General features: G+C 40.3%; 1 protein-coding gene across 2 annotated transcripts in view; it reads right to left on the bottom strand.

Moving 5' to 3' along the window:
- Positions 1-274: 274 nt before the first annotated feature.
- The window catches only part of TTK (TTK protein kinase), a 75,165-nt gene continuing 58,890 nt past the window's right edge, over positions 275-16,549 (bottom strand). For both annotated transcript variants that reach the window (XM_040350005.1, XM_040350006.1), the window contains exons 15-22: positions 16,293-16,450; positions 16,060-16,211; positions 10,617-10,741; positions 10,351-10,431; positions 7,856-8,032; positions 4,706-4,808; positions 1,418-1,512; positions 275-1,055 (exon numbers count right to left, since the gene is read on the bottom strand). In XM_040350005.1, the coding sequence (XP_040205939.1) occupies positions 963-1,055; positions 1,418-1,512; positions 4,706-4,808; positions 7,856-8,032; positions 10,351-10,431; positions 10,617-10,741; positions 16,060-16,211; positions 16,293-16,450 (984 nt within the window). In that variant the 3' untranslated portion in view covers positions 275-962. The remainder of the gene's footprint in view (positions 1,056-1,417; positions 1,513-4,705; positions 4,809-7,855; positions 8,033-10,350; positions 10,432-10,616; positions 10,742-16,059; positions 16,212-16,292; positions 16,451-16,549) is intronic.

The following is a 16,549-nucleotide window of genomic DNA, read 5'->3' as shown; positions in this document are numbered from 1 at the left end:
AAGAGGGAAAGGTTATGAGGCGGAGGCTCCCCATATCTGAATACAAATAGATCCAACTGGGATACAGATCATCCAGACTAAGGGCTGCCAGGCCGCCCTACCCTTCCATCTGTTCCTTTCACATCACCAGCACTTGAAACCCCAAATAGCCAGTCTATCTTCTATATATATATTTTTTTTATTGTGCTTTACAGGTCACACATTTATCTACAATCTTGACAGTTTACTATTACATCAAAACATTCCTTGGATATTTTTTTTTTTTTTTTTTAAATATGGCATTGGTGACGTTATTTAGAATAGCATTAGAAATACATATATACATATACACATACACACACACACGCTTCATATTAAAAAAAAAGTAACATTTACAGAACATGGATGTTATTTCACAGACTAAAAAATCACATTTCACACAGGGATGTTGATAATCTGTCTGAGAATTTTTGTGTACATTTTTATGGCTTCAAGTGTAAAGTAATGACTTCAGCATATATGGTAAAATGCAGCAATATACAATGTACAGAAACGTGGATTGATGAGAATTCAAACTAGAACCAAAAAAAAGTGTTCCAGGGCAAAAAAAAAAAAAAAAAAAAAAAAAATGGTTAAACAGGTTACAACTGAATTACCACAATCAACACATATTGCTGGATAACCTTGACCGACACAAATGCCAAAATGTATTCAGGCCATTCGCACATGTTTTAAAGCATGGCAACACATGTATATAGACTAGCCAATGTTTTAAATAGTGCTGGGTAATGTGCATCAGTTTTTTTATGCATAAAGAAACACAAAATTTACATATACATTTCTATTTACAAGCCAACAGTGGTAGTGTTACTGGAAGACACAGTAGAGGCTTTGCGTTAATATTCTGGAGTAGTCACAAGGGTTTGGCTACAGTCCTTTGCCCAATGATCATGCCATGAGCTTTACATTTTTGTTGTTGCACTTTACTTGGTTGTCCATGTGTTCTGACTGGTCTCTTTGGCAGCTAGGCGCAAATCAAGGCACTTGTTGCTACTGCTATATTGTTCATACAAACTCTGCAAAAAAAAAGAAAAAAAAAAAAAAAAACGTTGAAATGGTTTATATGTAACTCAAATGAAGAGAAGCTACTAGCATATATAATCCTAACTGTACTAGCCTAATATACTGATACCAAAAAGGGAAGGTTAAAGACATACAGTGAATCATGAGCTGTAAAAGTTTATACCTTCTATTTACATATTTTCTAGGAAAAAAAAAAATGCTGTATCAGTATAGCCATTAGGAAAGCATGGGGCTATCCTGTACATAACAGGTAGACCTTGGCAAGTAAATCATCAATCTTCACAGTAAAGAGTGCATAGGTGCACAGCAACAGCTTATTATACAGGTAGCTTCTAATGGTAAAGCTTTTTTTTACCTTTGCCGCTCTGGATATAGAATTTGGTGAATTAAGTGCAATGAGTTTTCCAAGAACTCGTTCCATCTCCTTTGCAGTATCATTCCTTACTTGATCTATAACCAAGCAAAAAAAACACAACTTTAAACTTATGAACTTTCCTACATAATCACGAACACACAAAACATGTCACTACCTGAAGAAGCGTGTCTGAAGTGTATTAAAATCCCATTAACCACTTGCTTACAGGGCACTTTTACCCCCTTTCTGCTCAGGCCCATTTTCAGCTTTTAGCACCATCGGACTTTGAATGACAATTGTGGTCATGCAGCACTGTACCCAAAACGAAATTATTTTTTTCCCCACACAACTAGAGCTTTCTTTAGTGGTATTTAACCACTTGCCGACTGCCGTATACTGCTAGACAGGGAGTGCAGAATTATTAGGCAAATGAGTATTTTGACCACATCATCCTCTTTATGCATGTTATCTTACTCCAAGCTGTATAGGCTCGAAAGCCTACTACCAATTAAGCATATTAGGTGATGTGCATCTCTGTAATGAGAAGGTGTGTGGTCTAATGACATCAACACCCTATATCAGGTGTGCATAATTATTAGTCAACTTCCTTTCCTTTGGCAAAATGGGTCAAAAGAAGGACTTGACAGGCTCAGAAAAGTCAAAAATAGTGAGATATCTTGCAGAGGGATGCAGCACTCTTAAAATTGCAAAGCTTCTGAAGCGTGATCATCGAACAATCAAGCGTTTCATTCAAAATAGTCAACAGGGTCGCAAGAAGCGTGTGGAAAAACCAAGGCGCAAAATAACTGCCCATGAACTGAGAAAAGTCAAGCGTGCAGCTGCCAAGATGCCACTTGCCACCAGTTTGGCCATATTTCAGAGCTGCAACATCACTGGAGTGCCCAAAAGCACAAGGTGTGCAATACTCCGAGACATGGCCAAGGTAAGAAAGGCTGAAAGACGACCACCACTGAACAAGACACACAAGCTGAAACGTCAAGACTGGGCCAAGAAATATCTCAAGACTGATTTTTCTAAGGTTTTATGGACTGATGAAATGAGAGTGAGTCTTGATGGGCCAGATGGATGGGCCAGTGGCTGGATTGGTAAAGGGCAGAGAGCTTTAGTCCGACTCAGACGCCAGCAAGGTGGAGGTGGATTACTGGTTTGGGCTGGTATCAAAGATGAGCTTGTGGGGCCTTTTCGGGTTGAGGATGGAGTCGAGCTCAACTCCCAGTCCTACTGCCAGTTTCTGGAAGACACCTTCTTCAAGTGGTACAGGAAGAAGTCTGCATCCTTCAAGAAAAACATGATTTTCATGCAGGACAATGCTCCATCACACCTGTCCAAGTACTCCACAGCGTGGCTGGCAAGAAAGGGTATAAAAGAAGAAAAACTAATGACATGGCCTCCTTGTTCACCTGATCTGAACCCCATTGAGAACCTGTGGTCCATCATCAAATGTGAGATTTACAAGGAGGGAAAACAGTACACCTCTCTGAACAGTTTCTGGGAGGCTGTGGTTGCTGCTGCACGCAATGTTGATGGTGAACAGATCAAAACACTGACAGAATCCATGGATGGCAGGCTTTTGAGTGTCCTTGCAAAGAAAGGTGGCTATATTGGTCACTGATTTGTTTTTGTTTTGTTTTTGAATGTCAGAAATGTGTATTTGTGAATGTTGAGATGTTATATTGGTTTCACTGGTAAAAATAAATAATTGAAATGGGTATATATTTTTTTTTTGTTAAGTTGCCTAATAATTATGCACAGTAATAGTCACCTGCACACACAGATATCCCCCTAAAATAGCTAAAACTAAAAACAAACTAAAAACTACTTCCAAAAATATTCAGCTTTGATATTAATGAGTTTTTTGGGTTCATTGAGAACATGGTTGTTGTTCAATAATAAAATTAATCCTCAAAAATACAACTTGCCTAATAATTCTGCACTCCCTGTACGTCGGCAGAATGGCACAGGCAGGCAAATGGGCGTACATGTGCATCCATATAAATTTGCCGATCAGTGGGCGCGCACCCACCGCGAGCCTAGCGAGTGCGCCCGCGGGTCCCGGGAACTCAATGTTCCCCAGGTGGCCCGCGATTGCAGTCGGCAAAGGCAGAACAGGGGGGTGCCTTTGTAAACAAGGCATTCCCCTGTTCTGTCTAGTGACATGTCAGGGATCTACGGTTCCCTGTGATCGGGAACAGTGATCGCTGACGCGTCACTGGTAGCTCCTCCCTCTAACAGTTAGAAGCACTCCCTGGGTCACTTAACCCCTTCAACACCACCTAGTGGTTAACCCCTTCACGGCCAGTGTAATTTTTACAGTAATCAGTGCATTTTTATAGCACCAATCGCTGTAAAATGACAATGTCTTAAAAATGTGTCAAAGGTGTCCACCATAAAGTTGCAGTCACGATAAATAAAAAAAAAAAAATTAAATCGCAGATGGCGCCATTACTAGTAAAAAAATTATATTTATATATATAATGTAGACGCTATAACTTTTGCGCAAACCAATCAATATAAGCTTATTGCTATTTTTACCAAAAATATGTAGAATACATATCGGCCTAAACTGAGAAAAAAAATAAAAAATAATTGGGGATATTTATTATAGCAAAAAAGTACAAAAAATATTGCCCCCCCCCCCAAAAAAAAAAAATTGTTGCTCTATTTGGTTTATAGCGTAAATTTTTTTTTTAAAATGTGGGGCAAAAAAAATTTGTTTGGGAGCCACGTCGCGCAGTTGTCAGTTAAAGCGACGCAGTGCCGAATCACAAAAGTGGCCCGTTCATTTGGCAGCCAAATGGTCCAGGGCTGAAGTGGTTAATCACTGCTGGGTTTTATATTTTTTGCTAAACAACGAAAAAAAAAAAAAAAAAAAAAGGCCTTAGTTCTACTTCTGCTAACAGGTAATTTTTCTCCTTTACTGATGTGCCCCGATAGGCAGCACGGATGGGCACAGTCAGGGCTTCACTGATATTTAGGACACCGATGATCAGTGCAGATGTCCCCTTTCCACCAGTTGGTTACCAACTGTCTTCTCCTCATGCTGTGACAGCAAAAGGAAACGAATGCCGATAATCATGATCAGCTGCGATTGGCTCTTTACCCCGATCTGTGATCAAGAGGACATAGCAATCACAGAGCTCGCCGCAGCCGACGCGATCCCTTCAGAACTTGCCGAATGCTATATTTTGCATTAGCACAGTTGGCAAGTAGTTAAAATGTCACGCTTTCCCCCCCATTAATTTTGAAATTGAAACCTTTCTTACATACCTGTCTGAGGCGGAGGGTGAGGGTGAGGTTGTATATGAACGTATGGGTGCACCAACAGTTCAGCAATAGATATCCTTTCCTTGGGATTTCTCACTAAACATTTCTAAAGGGGGGGGGAAACGCACAAATGTAAAAATTTGTAAGCAAAAACAGAAAATAAAAGGATTATGGTGATATAAAGCTGTAATAGCATTACATCTACAGTGTTGCTTTATAGCGTAAAACATGGTAAAAGTGTCATCATATGACTTGATCGAGGAGCCTTTCCAGTAGCTGCTTCCCCATTACCACCTTCCTAAGTAAATACTTACCTGAATCCTCCATCGATCCAGCAATGTGCCAGGCTGCAGGTCCTCTCTTCTCCCTCTCACAGGTTTGGAGCCGAGAGCAGCAGGAGCCACTGGTTCCTGCTGTTGTCAGTCAAATTCTGTGAAGAGGGAGCGGTTCTGTGCAATACTCTTGTACAGAGCAGGCAAGTACAACTATTTTAGTAAAATAAAAATAATGACTTTAACCACTTGACCTCTGGAAGATTTCCAACACCGGGTTATTTGTGCTGTACCCAAATAAAATGTAGGCAATTTTTTCCCACAAATAGGAGCTTTTGATAAATCATCACCACTGCCTTTGTTTGCACATTTAACAAAAAAGTGGCAAGTTGTTAATAAAACAACAACACAGCTATAAAGCATAGCCAATAAAATATATATTTTTATATCAATTTTTTTCATAAAAATGTAGGCCAATATGTATTCTGCTACATGTTTTCTGGTAAAAATAAAAAGTCTCAATATGCATATATTTGAATGGTTTATATGAAAGTTGTAGCGTCTACAATTGATGGTATATATGGAATTTGTAATTTTTTTTTTTTTTTAATTATAGTAATGGTGGTGGTAAGTCAGTCAATTATAGTGGGACTTGAAACGGTGACAATACAGTGATCAGTGTTGTAACCAATGACACTAATACAGTGATCAGTGCTAAAAATATTCACCGTCACTGTACCGACACTGGCTGGGAGGGAGTTTAACAACTAGGGCAATAAAGGGGTTAACTGTCGTGCCAGTGTTTTTGTGACATGTGTGCGCTGGTTTTACTAGGGGAACAGATAGATTTTATTCCCTCTGCAGGGACACAATCCCCCCCCCCCCCCCCCCTTTTAGAATGGAATTCTGCCTTGTTTACATGGGCAGAGCTCAGTTTTAAGTCTCTACAGACATCCAGTGCCCGGGACCCACAGATAAGCTTCTGATATGATTAAAGTCACAGCAGAAGCGGAAATAATTTATTTTCTATTTCACATAGAAAAACAAGGCAAACAAAACAATTTTCTTATAAAAAAACATTTCCAAAATCCTCCAGGATGGTCACATGACAGAGTAGACTACTCCACCTACTGGAAGCACAAGCACAGAGGTTAAAAGCTCCATACCAGCTGCCACCTGTTTTAAAAAGATGCATGAAGGTTAAAAACTGAATAATAATAATAATAATAATAAAAACGTCCCTTCCAAAAGACAGGTCTTGGCTGGATATCAAGTGAATACTGTAGTGCCTCAAGGAGGTAGACTAGCTAGACCAAGTGGTGGCTTTGCAGATCTGCTCAATGGTGGCCTCAACCTCCGTGCTCAGGAAGTGGCTATAGAGCAAGTTGAATGAGCGGTAATCCTTGAAGCTGAAGGCAAGCTCGATGGTGAACTTAGTGGGTTTTTTTTAAGATTAAAAAATAAATAAAAAATAACACGTGTATAGCAGCCTCCCCAGCACCCCCTAATACTTACCTGAGCCCCATCTCTATCCAGCGATGTCCACAAGTGAATTGGCCGTCCAGATAGCCAATCAGGAGAGAGGGGCAAGGCCAAACTGGGGCTCTGTGTCTGAATGGACACAGGTAGCTGTGACTTGGGTGTCCCCATAGCCAGCTGCTTGCTGTGGGGGGCACTCAACAGGTACTAGAAGAGGGACCCAAGAAGAGGAGGATCTGGGCTACCCTGTGCAAAAACCGCTACACAGGAGGTGGTAAGTATGATGCGTTTGTAAAAACTATTTTCTATAAAATAGCAATCATTTTAATCCATCTGGTGGTAAAATTCTTGGAGGCAGATTTTCCTGCTTTGCGATAGCAACTAGGAAAGATCCTAGGCTCTACCTCATGGATGCAGAGAGCCGGCTCGGGAGCAAGCATGCATTAGTGTCCATAACGGCAGCTTGCCATTGGGGCATGCCCCAAGGCAGAGAGGCCCAGCATGCCAGCGGGGGACCAGAGAAGAGGAGGATCGGGGCTGCTCTGTGCAAAAACTGGTGCACAGACCAAGTATGACAGGTTCTTTTTTTCCCCCCCTTTACAATCGCTTTAATTGAGCTTCCTTGCAACACACATATGCTAGAATGAAGGCCTGAGGAAAGGTCAGGGCATCCAAGACTAGCGTTTGGTCAACGGTAGTTTATATAAGCCACCGTTGTGATGTTGTCTGAGAAGACTAGCATAGGCAAACCCCATTACCTGTTCTTGAAAGACCAGGACTGCTTTGTAGATTGCTGTGAGCTTGCAAATATTTAAAAAAGGCAGAAGAGTTTTTCCCTAAACTTCCATGCAGGACGTGACTATCCGTGTGTGGCCCCCACCCTTTTGTTTTTAAATCTGTGGTGAGGCAGACACAAGTTGGGGTAGATCAGTCTTCCTTGCTTGAGGAGGGTCCCTGAACTCCACTTCTGTAGGGATACACTAACAACCTTAAGAAATATGTCTATTCATGTGTACTGCTAACAGCTCAATGTATCTCATGTTCTGCTTCATCAATAAACTACCTGGCCATTTGGCAGAAAATACAATTTTTCATCCAAAAAAAAAAAAAAACCTATAGGTCTCCATCTTGATCTAAGAACATAAAATAGTCATATACTTAAAAGACAGGAGGGAAGAAAGAAGAAAGAAAAAGAAGAAAGAAAAAGAAGAAAGAAAAAGAAAGAAAGAAAGAGAAGAAAGAAAAAGAAGAAAGAAAAAGAAGAAAGAAAAAGAAGAAAGAAAAAGAAGAAAGAAAGAAAAAGAAGAAAGAAAGAAAAAGAAGAAAGAAAAAGAAAACGAACTGTCTATTAGAAAAATTTCTGTAACACTGAACACTTTTTTTTTTTAAAACACACACTTACTTTAAGAACATCCTGAAGGTGGTCCTCCGGTATATCAGGTATCTCGATTTCATAGCTTGGATCCAAGATTGTATGCAATTTAGTGAATTGATTAGTAATATGTTGGAATGGGGTCTTCCCGTAAGTCATACAATACAGTATGCAACCCAAAGACCACACATCGCCCTTAGGACTAATCTAAAGGCAGAAATCAATAGTTAAAAACAGTGGGTCAGAATATATGCGCAAACATACAAATAACAAAATGTTCACATAAGTTCAAAAGTAATTTCCAATATTTTTTCATCTGCAGTTTTCAATAACCACTGGGCACTTAAACCCACTTGCCGCATTCATTGGCCCTTTACCGCGATCCTTGTTGCTGCGGGTCCCGTGGACCCGGCAAGCACAGATAATCGCGTGTGCGCGCGGGAACGATTCTCTGGGAGGACGTCCTCCCAGAGTTAAGGAACCGCCTTGTAGCTGTAATTCGGCTATGGGGCAGTGATTAAGTGGTTAAAATACCAGACAATTATGCCATGATGGTCTTCGCTTAGATTATCCTGTTATAGGGCGACAACACTTTCTTTATGTCCCCAATTGTGCCCCTGCATTATCACAGTTTCATGGAGACTACAAGTGGCCAATTCACACGCATTGGTGCATCACCATCAGGAGACCCTCCTTGAAAAATCCCATCAAGTCATACCCCAAAGTGAATAAATGTAGACTATAAAATTCTGTAGGAGAAGGTGACTTTTATTAAATAAAGTGGTAGTGGCGCTCCTCTACTACAAAAGCACAGAAATCATTGGCAAGGTTGAAAAACTGGGGATGTGTAGGGAAGTATCCTTATATCAACTGATGTCAGAAGTTTCCCTCATAAAGCAAAGCAATCACTGATCAGGAATTTTTAGCAACTTGTTAAAGGGGTTGTAAAGGAAAAATGTTTTTTCCCTAAATAGCTTCCTTTACCTTAGTGCAGTCCTCCTTCACTTACCTCATCCTTCCATTTTGCTTTTAAATGTCCTTATTTCTTTTGAGAAATGCTCACTTCCTGTTCTTCTGTCTGTAACTCCACACAGTAATGCAAGGCTTTCTCCCTGGTGTGGAGAAAGCCTCTTGAGGGGGCAAGCAGGAGTGTCAGGACGCCCACTAACACACAGCTCCCCTCTCTATCTGCAAAGTAGAGTGTCCCGACTTGCCTGCTCGACCCTTTAAGAGGCTTTCTCCACACCAGGGAGAAAGCCTTGCATTACGGTGTGTAGTTACGGACAGAAGAATAGGAAGTGAGGATTTCTCAGAAGAAATAAGGACATTTAAAAGCAAAATGGAAGGATGAGGTAAGTGAAGGAGGACTGCACTAAGGTAAAGGAAGCCATTTAGGGAAAACTGTTTTTTCCTTTACAATCCCTTTGTCCTACCCTAGACCTCAAGAGTCTTAGACGTCTGTCTTGGGAACCGTGAAATCTCCCCTCTACCAGCACAGGTACAAGGATCATACTCATATGAACAAATATAGTGCCCACTCATTAAAGCTGCCATATAGAATCCTCCAAAGCACCTATGGAGAAGCTCAGGGCTTTTTGTTTTTTTAGTAGCTACTAAAATGACAGGTACTCTGGAACAAACAGCAGACACTGCAGAATAGCTGCCCGGTGGCTGTAACTGGTGTTAACAAGAAAATCGAAGGAGGTAGGAAATTTTAGATAGAGTATATATCTCAAATTTTCAGCTGGTTCATTAGAAACCAGCCAACATTTTTGTAAGATCAGCCTAAGCTCAACTGAGCATGTGTGGGGTGGGAGGGTTTACAATAGTGCAATATACACGTGACATAAAAAATTGCATCGGCTATAATGTTATTGAACAACGTTTTTGATTTCAGGTAATCTTCAAGCCCAACGTGAAGGTTCTGGCAGCGAAAGGATTAAATCTTCTATGAGATGTGAATGGTTATTGGGTGTGGGTTGGTTCTTTCCAGACCCGACTACAAATTATGCCAAACCCATCTGATGAAATATATGGTTCTTGCATCTTTAAAGCCCAGTACACACTGCTTCGCCCCCCCCCCCCCCCCCCGATTCAACCCAATGGGCTGAACGAAAAAAAAAAAAAAAAACACAAGAAACTGACAGCTCAGGTTGGAGCCGCTGTACTAACAATCTGATATCCACTGCTATTCTATTGTGTTCCGACAGGGGAGCACTGCAGCTGCTGTCCCAGAAACCCCCCACCACCACCACCACTCTGGTCAGCAGACCTCTTTTGGTCATGCCTCTTTAACAAAATCCAAAACGGCCGGCTTTTGTCAGACCCGCTGCAGTACACAGGGGCTTCTAATGAACCAGCCGATGCCCCCAAACATTCAGCCCGTGTGAACAGGCTTACGTTTTTAAATGCAAGATAAAACTCACAAAACATTAATAAGTCTCCAGATAGCAACCAGGGAAGAAGCCAAAACAAAAAGGAATGGACATGTGACCAAGCAAATAAAACGACATATGACATTTTACCTTGGAACTTGGCCTTCCATTTTCATTAAAAGAAGTGTTATCTTTGATAGCCTCAGGTGGCATATAATTGATTGTGCCAATCTAATATTAAAACAAAGCAAAAACACGTTTAATTACATATACTCAAAAAAAAAAAAAAAAAAAAAAAAAAAAAAAAAGTGGTGAGGAATATAAAAAGATACACAAGGTATGTTCGGTAGATTGTCAGAAAACCACACACGGTTGTTCAAAGCAGTGAAGAAAGTATACTTTTCTGAGATATTTACCTGAGAATCTTTAACAATGCTAGTCACATCTGGCTGTATTTGGTTAGCAATTCCAAAGTCTATTAGTTTAAGCATGCCATCAACAATCAAAAAGTTTGCAGGCTTCAAGTCACTATGAACGATACCTAAGAAAAATCAAAAACACAATTCCAGAACACTTCAAATTACTGATAAAAAAGGAAGTTTTACCCATTTGTATTTTTACATATTTTAGTTCATTTCATTAACAAGAGTGGCACTTTACGTCCAAAATGTATACCTTAGAGCGCCACATATGCTCTTGTAACACCCACTTACCTTCCCGCTCCACCCCCCCTCCCCTTTTTGGTCAGGGGTCAAGTCCTGGGAGAGTAGAAACATTTTTTTTTTATAACATTTTGTAAATAATGTAATGTCCACCTTTGTCCCACACATGCGCACGGGAGACATCACCACAGCGGGTGCCATAGATATATGTTGAGCCACACAAGCCAACAGATAAGGGGAAACATTCAATATTCGGTCAATCACCCAACCTGTCAATTTATTTTTATTTTTTTAAAGCGAGTAATATCAATTTAAACTGTATGTTACCCAACATTTTATATTTCCAAAAAAATAGGTCTGTTGTACCTTTTACCTGTAGGAAAAAGTATCTTCGTTCTCTTTGCATTGCATGTTTTGTGAAATACCTGCCAATCTTGTCAGTCCTCCTGCTTGTCTTTGAACTAACCAGGCTAGGAATGGAAGCACAGCCACGCTACGTGGTTGTTTTTCTTTGCATTCTAAATGTGAACCCCGCCTGCCTGTACCATAGTTGTCAGACTTGTGCCGACATGCCCCCTGCACAGCTCATCACTGGAGTATCTGTACTGCTGCAACTGCCTCCTGCTGACATGCCCCCCTGCAGTCTCCACACAAAGCTCTGCATGTGATCACATATTTAAAAATGTGTATGTATGTATGTATGTATGTATGTATGTATGTATGTATGTATGTACACACACACACACACACACACACACACACACACACACACACACATACATACATACATACACACACCGTATTTTCCGGCGTATAAGAGGACTGGGCGTATGAGACGACCCCCTATTTTTCCAGTGAAAACTTGGGTTTTGGGCTATACTCGACTTATAAGACTACCCCCTTCCGAGACAAAACCATTAATAAAAAATAAAAATTTGATTTAAACATGGTAATTTTAATGAAAACTGTTGACTTTCTGGTACTTAAAATCCTTCAAAATCCTCTGACATCAGAAGTTCATCAATGACATATTTTGTTTCATTTGCAAGACAATCATATGGATCTAGTTCCACATCAGATGGTGTGGATTCAGTGTCGGCTTCCCCTTCATCTTGCCACAAGTACTCGTCCTCCATACCATCCAATGAATTTGATATGCCACACTTCTTGAAAAAGACTATTACTTTTTTTGCATCAATATCATTCCAGGCTTTTATGACAAAGTTGCACAAAACATCCAACTGTGGAGCATGCATGTTTCCTCCTTTTGTGAATGACTTTTCGCCGCTAACCATCCACTCATTCCACTGTTCTCGAATGCGATCCTTAAATGGCTTGTTTAGGCACACATCCAGTGGCTGTACCAACGATGTCAATCCTCCAGGAATAACCGCTGCGTCTGTGTTCATTCTTCTCAGCCTTTCCTTTGTGCTGGGAGTTAAATGAGCCCTGAACATGTCCCACACCAGTAGGCTACGTTCTTTACGAAGCCCACCTGGTCGTCTACTGCAAACATTTTCAAGCCATAGCTTTACCCCTTCTTCATCCATCCAGCCTTTCATTCACATGTACAAAAACTCCAACAGGGAACTTGATTTTTGGCATTGTTTTTCTTTTGAAGATAATCATGGGTCTTAGTTCAGCAGCATCAGCTGTACATGCTAGTACCACTGTAAAACTGGACTTCTCATGTCCTGTTTTGATTAACACGGTTTTTGCACCTTTTGAATTTACGGTTTTATTTCCAACCATATCAAAATTCTTTGGAGTTTCATCCATATTTCCGATTTGACTTAATGCATAGCCGTGTTTCTTGCGCCGTTTTATTACATAGCGATGGAAATTTACTTTGCAGTCGAGATCTGCTGGTAATTTTTGTGCAATTTTGGTCTTTTGCCTCAGTACCAGATCATGCCTTTCCAAGAACCTAGTACACCAGGATACAGTGGCCTTAAATCCTTTGCTGTGATCTGGGTGAGATTTGGCCCACTGAAGTGCAGAAATCCGTATGCCGTTTCGGGTCACTACATAACCATTGCGGCGATGCTCATGCACCATGTCTGCTACATGCTTCGAGTTCTGGCCAATGTGGGGTGCCTCTTCTTAATACACACTTATCCCTTGGCATACTCTTTAATGCATCTTCATTTGCTTTCCAGTCTCGGACCATCTTTTCCGTTACGCCATATTGTCTTTTAGCAGCGCAATTAGTTTCCTTCGCAAAGTTTACAACTTTGAGCTTAAAACTGGCTTCATGTTTCCTTCTCCATGCTGGGGCCCTGTCTATCGGCCATTTCTGAAATCTGTCAGGTATTACTTTTTTTTAAATCAAAAAGGAAACTGGTGAACTACAAGTCCCAAAGATCCCACAATTGGTAGGCAGCAACAATAAATCTGGAGCTGGATGTGCAGTACGGGTTGTATATGATGCTTTGTAATACTGTATACAGTAGCGCAGGTACACAGTATACAGTAATATGATGCTTTGTTAGTACAGTACCGTATATATGATGCTTTGTTCCAGGTACACCATTTACTTTTGATGTAGATCAAATGGATTTGTTGGTACAGTATATTACAGTATACTTTGGAGTATGCTACATGTGAATTTGAATGTTTCTGCTTTCTATGGGTTCGTTTTCTACTGCAGAATACATCCATACAGTGTGCACTACAAAGAGCCAATCACGGCAGGCAATGCATTTTTACTAATTGGTTGCTAGATGCAAAGACTGCCTGGATTGGGAGAAGCTGTGACGTCAGCCGACGCCACTCCTACTCGTGAATATCATGCTCGGATTGGCAGAGGTATTTTGTCCAATCCGAGCAGGCATAACAAGCGCTGCATGCAGCAGCGAACATCCGCCAGCAGGGATTGGCCGAGCGCCGCACACAGTGTTTCCTTACTACTGCATTGCCGCGGCGGCCTCTTCATGCGGCGGGATTCGCAATGTTATTTGCGGCCTCTATACCCGGTACCGATTTTCCACAAGGTATGGCGCACTCGGTGGGCATTAAATCTATATTTCGGCCATTGTACCCGGCGTATAAGACGACCCCCAAGTTTTGGCAGTATAATTTGGGTCTAGAAAGTCGTCTTATACGCCGGAAAATACGGTATATGCACAGCGGTTAAAATAATGAACATGTCGCCATCTTTCTAGGTAAATATATTTCTAAAGGTGCCATTGACCTGAAATCTTCACCCCGTAGGTGACAACCCATACATACAAAGAAACCAAAAACAAATAAAGTTCAGAACTTAAGTTATATGTAATAAAATGGAATGACACCGGCAAAAAAAGTATTGAACACATGATAAAATATAGGTGCAAAACAGGAAAGGAAAGCCAAGGCACCAGCTGAAATCTATCAGTAATTAGTATCAGGGCCGCCTATCAGTGCCCACCGCCGGTGCCACTTTATCATTGCCCATCAGCGCCCATCCGAAGGAGAAAATGTATTTACAAAATTTTATAAAAAACTGAAAACAAATTTTTTACATGTTCGGTCTTTGTTTAGCAAAAAATAAAAACCACAGGGGTGATCAAATACCACCAAAAGACAGCTCCATTTGTAGAAACAAAAAAAAAATGATAAAAATTCTGTTTGGGTACAGTGTAGCATGACCGCGCAATTGTCATTTAAACAGCAACAGCACTGAAAGCTGAAAATTGGCTTGGGCAGGAAGGGGGTGCAAGTGCCTAGTATTAAAGTGGTTAAAAAAGGTCTCTTGTTACCAAGGTGTCAGACAAGAAACATCTTATTATGGGTAAAAGCAAACAGTTCTCTCAAGACCTTCGCAACTTTATTGTTGCAAAATATACTGATGGCATTGGTTACAGAAAAAATTCTAAAACTTCAGAATGTTCCAGCGAGCACCGTTGGGGCCATAACCCAGAAGTGAAAAGATCATAATTTCACCATAAACCAGGTGTTCCTTGCAAGATTTCTAACAGAGGAGTGAAAATAATTATCTGAAGAGTTGTCCAAGAGCCAAGGACCACTTGTGGAGAGCTTCAGAAAGACCTGGAATTAGCAGGTACAATAGCTTCCCAAAGCAAATAAGTAATGAATGCAACTTCCACGGCCTGTATGCATGCTTACCACACAAAAAACTCCATTGCTGAAGAAAAAGTTAAATCGTTTTCAAAGTTTGTTGCAAAGCATTTATACAAGCCTGTGAAATACTGGGAGAATATAGTCTGGTCAGATTAGACCAAAATAGAATGCCTTTATACACACCATGTTTGGAGGTCAATTGGCACTGCACATCACCCCAAAAACACCCCCTTATAACAGTGAAGTTTGGAGGTGGGAACATCATGAAGTGGAGCCATTTTTCAGCATACGGTACTGGCAAACGTCATATTATTGAAGGATGTATGAAAAAATGTACCAAGACATTATTGATAAAAATCTGCGGCCTTATAGCAGGATGATGAAGATGAAGTGAGGGTGGACATTTCAGCAAGCCAATGAAACTCTCAATTGGTTTCAAAGAAAAAGCTTCTAGAATGGCCCAGCCAATCACCTGACCTGAGTCCAATAGAAAAAATCTATGGAAAAAAAAAAAAAAAAAAAAACCGAAAGATCAGAATTCATAGAAGAGGCCCACGGAACCTTCAAGATTTGAAGACTGTGTGGAAGAATTTGCGAAAAATCAAACCTAAGCAATGCACGTGACTAGTTTCTCCATACAGGAAGCATCTTGAAGCTGTCATTACCAACAAAGGATTTTGTACAAAGTATTAAATACATTTCAGTTAGCATGTTGAATGCTTTTTCCCGGTGTCATTCCATATAAAACTTAAATTTCTGAACTCATTTGTTTTGCCTTTGTATGTATGGATTGCATGGGTTGTTACCGACATGTGGTGAAAATGTCATGTCAATAGCACCTTTAGAAATATATTTACCTAAAGTATAGCCTTTACAGCCGCTTTGAGGCTGTAGTACTGCAACCCCCTACGACAAAACTCAACCAATTTTTAAAAAAAATATGTTGTCAGAAATGTTTACATATAAAGTTTCATTATCAATGATGGCGTCTTTTTGGGGTCAAGAGGTCTAAACAAAATTTGTCTCAGGAACATTCCTCCCAAGGTTAAAATGAAAAATCTTTCATCGTCCTAAATAGCCATGTAGGTATGTAAAACAGACTAAGATGCTGTCAGCAACCAAAATGGTCACCTACCATGTTGGTGTATTGTAAGAACGGCTTCCAGCATGTTCTTCCAGTAACTCTTCCTCTCCCATGGGTTAAGAGTCTTCTTTTTTCTCAACCATGTATTTAGATCAATGCTGCCACATTCCATAACCATGTAGATGTGCTGCTTTGTGATTTCACTGCAGAACAACAATATAGCTTAATTTGAGCATTTCAAAAATAAAAAGTAAAAAAAGCATTAAAGGATTGCATATACTTACTAATCATACAGCTTGATTATTTTATCACTGTGTCGCTGAAGTTTATTTAAATGAGAAATCTCATTTTGATAACTCTCAACAGTCTGTTTGTCAGCTTCCTTTAGGTCCACATACTTTATAGCATATAAATGTTTTTTCTCATCCATAACCTGAAAGACCTGTTAAAAAACAAAAAACAAACACAAAATGCAGATTAGACAAAAAAAATCACTGAAAACATCCTAAGACACTAGGCTTTGTATATGACGTTACAATAT

The sequence above is a fragment of the Rana temporaria genome, chromosome 4 (assembly GCF_905171775.1).
Source record: "Rana temporaria chromosome 4, aRanTem1.1, whole genome shotgun sequence".
NCBI classification, from domain to species: domain Eukaryota; kingdom Metazoa; phylum Chordata; class Amphibia; order Anura; family Ranidae; genus Rana; species Rana temporaria.
The sequence above is the reverse complement of the archived record's forward strand: the minus strand, read 5'-3'. Positions and strand labels throughout refer to the sequence as shown.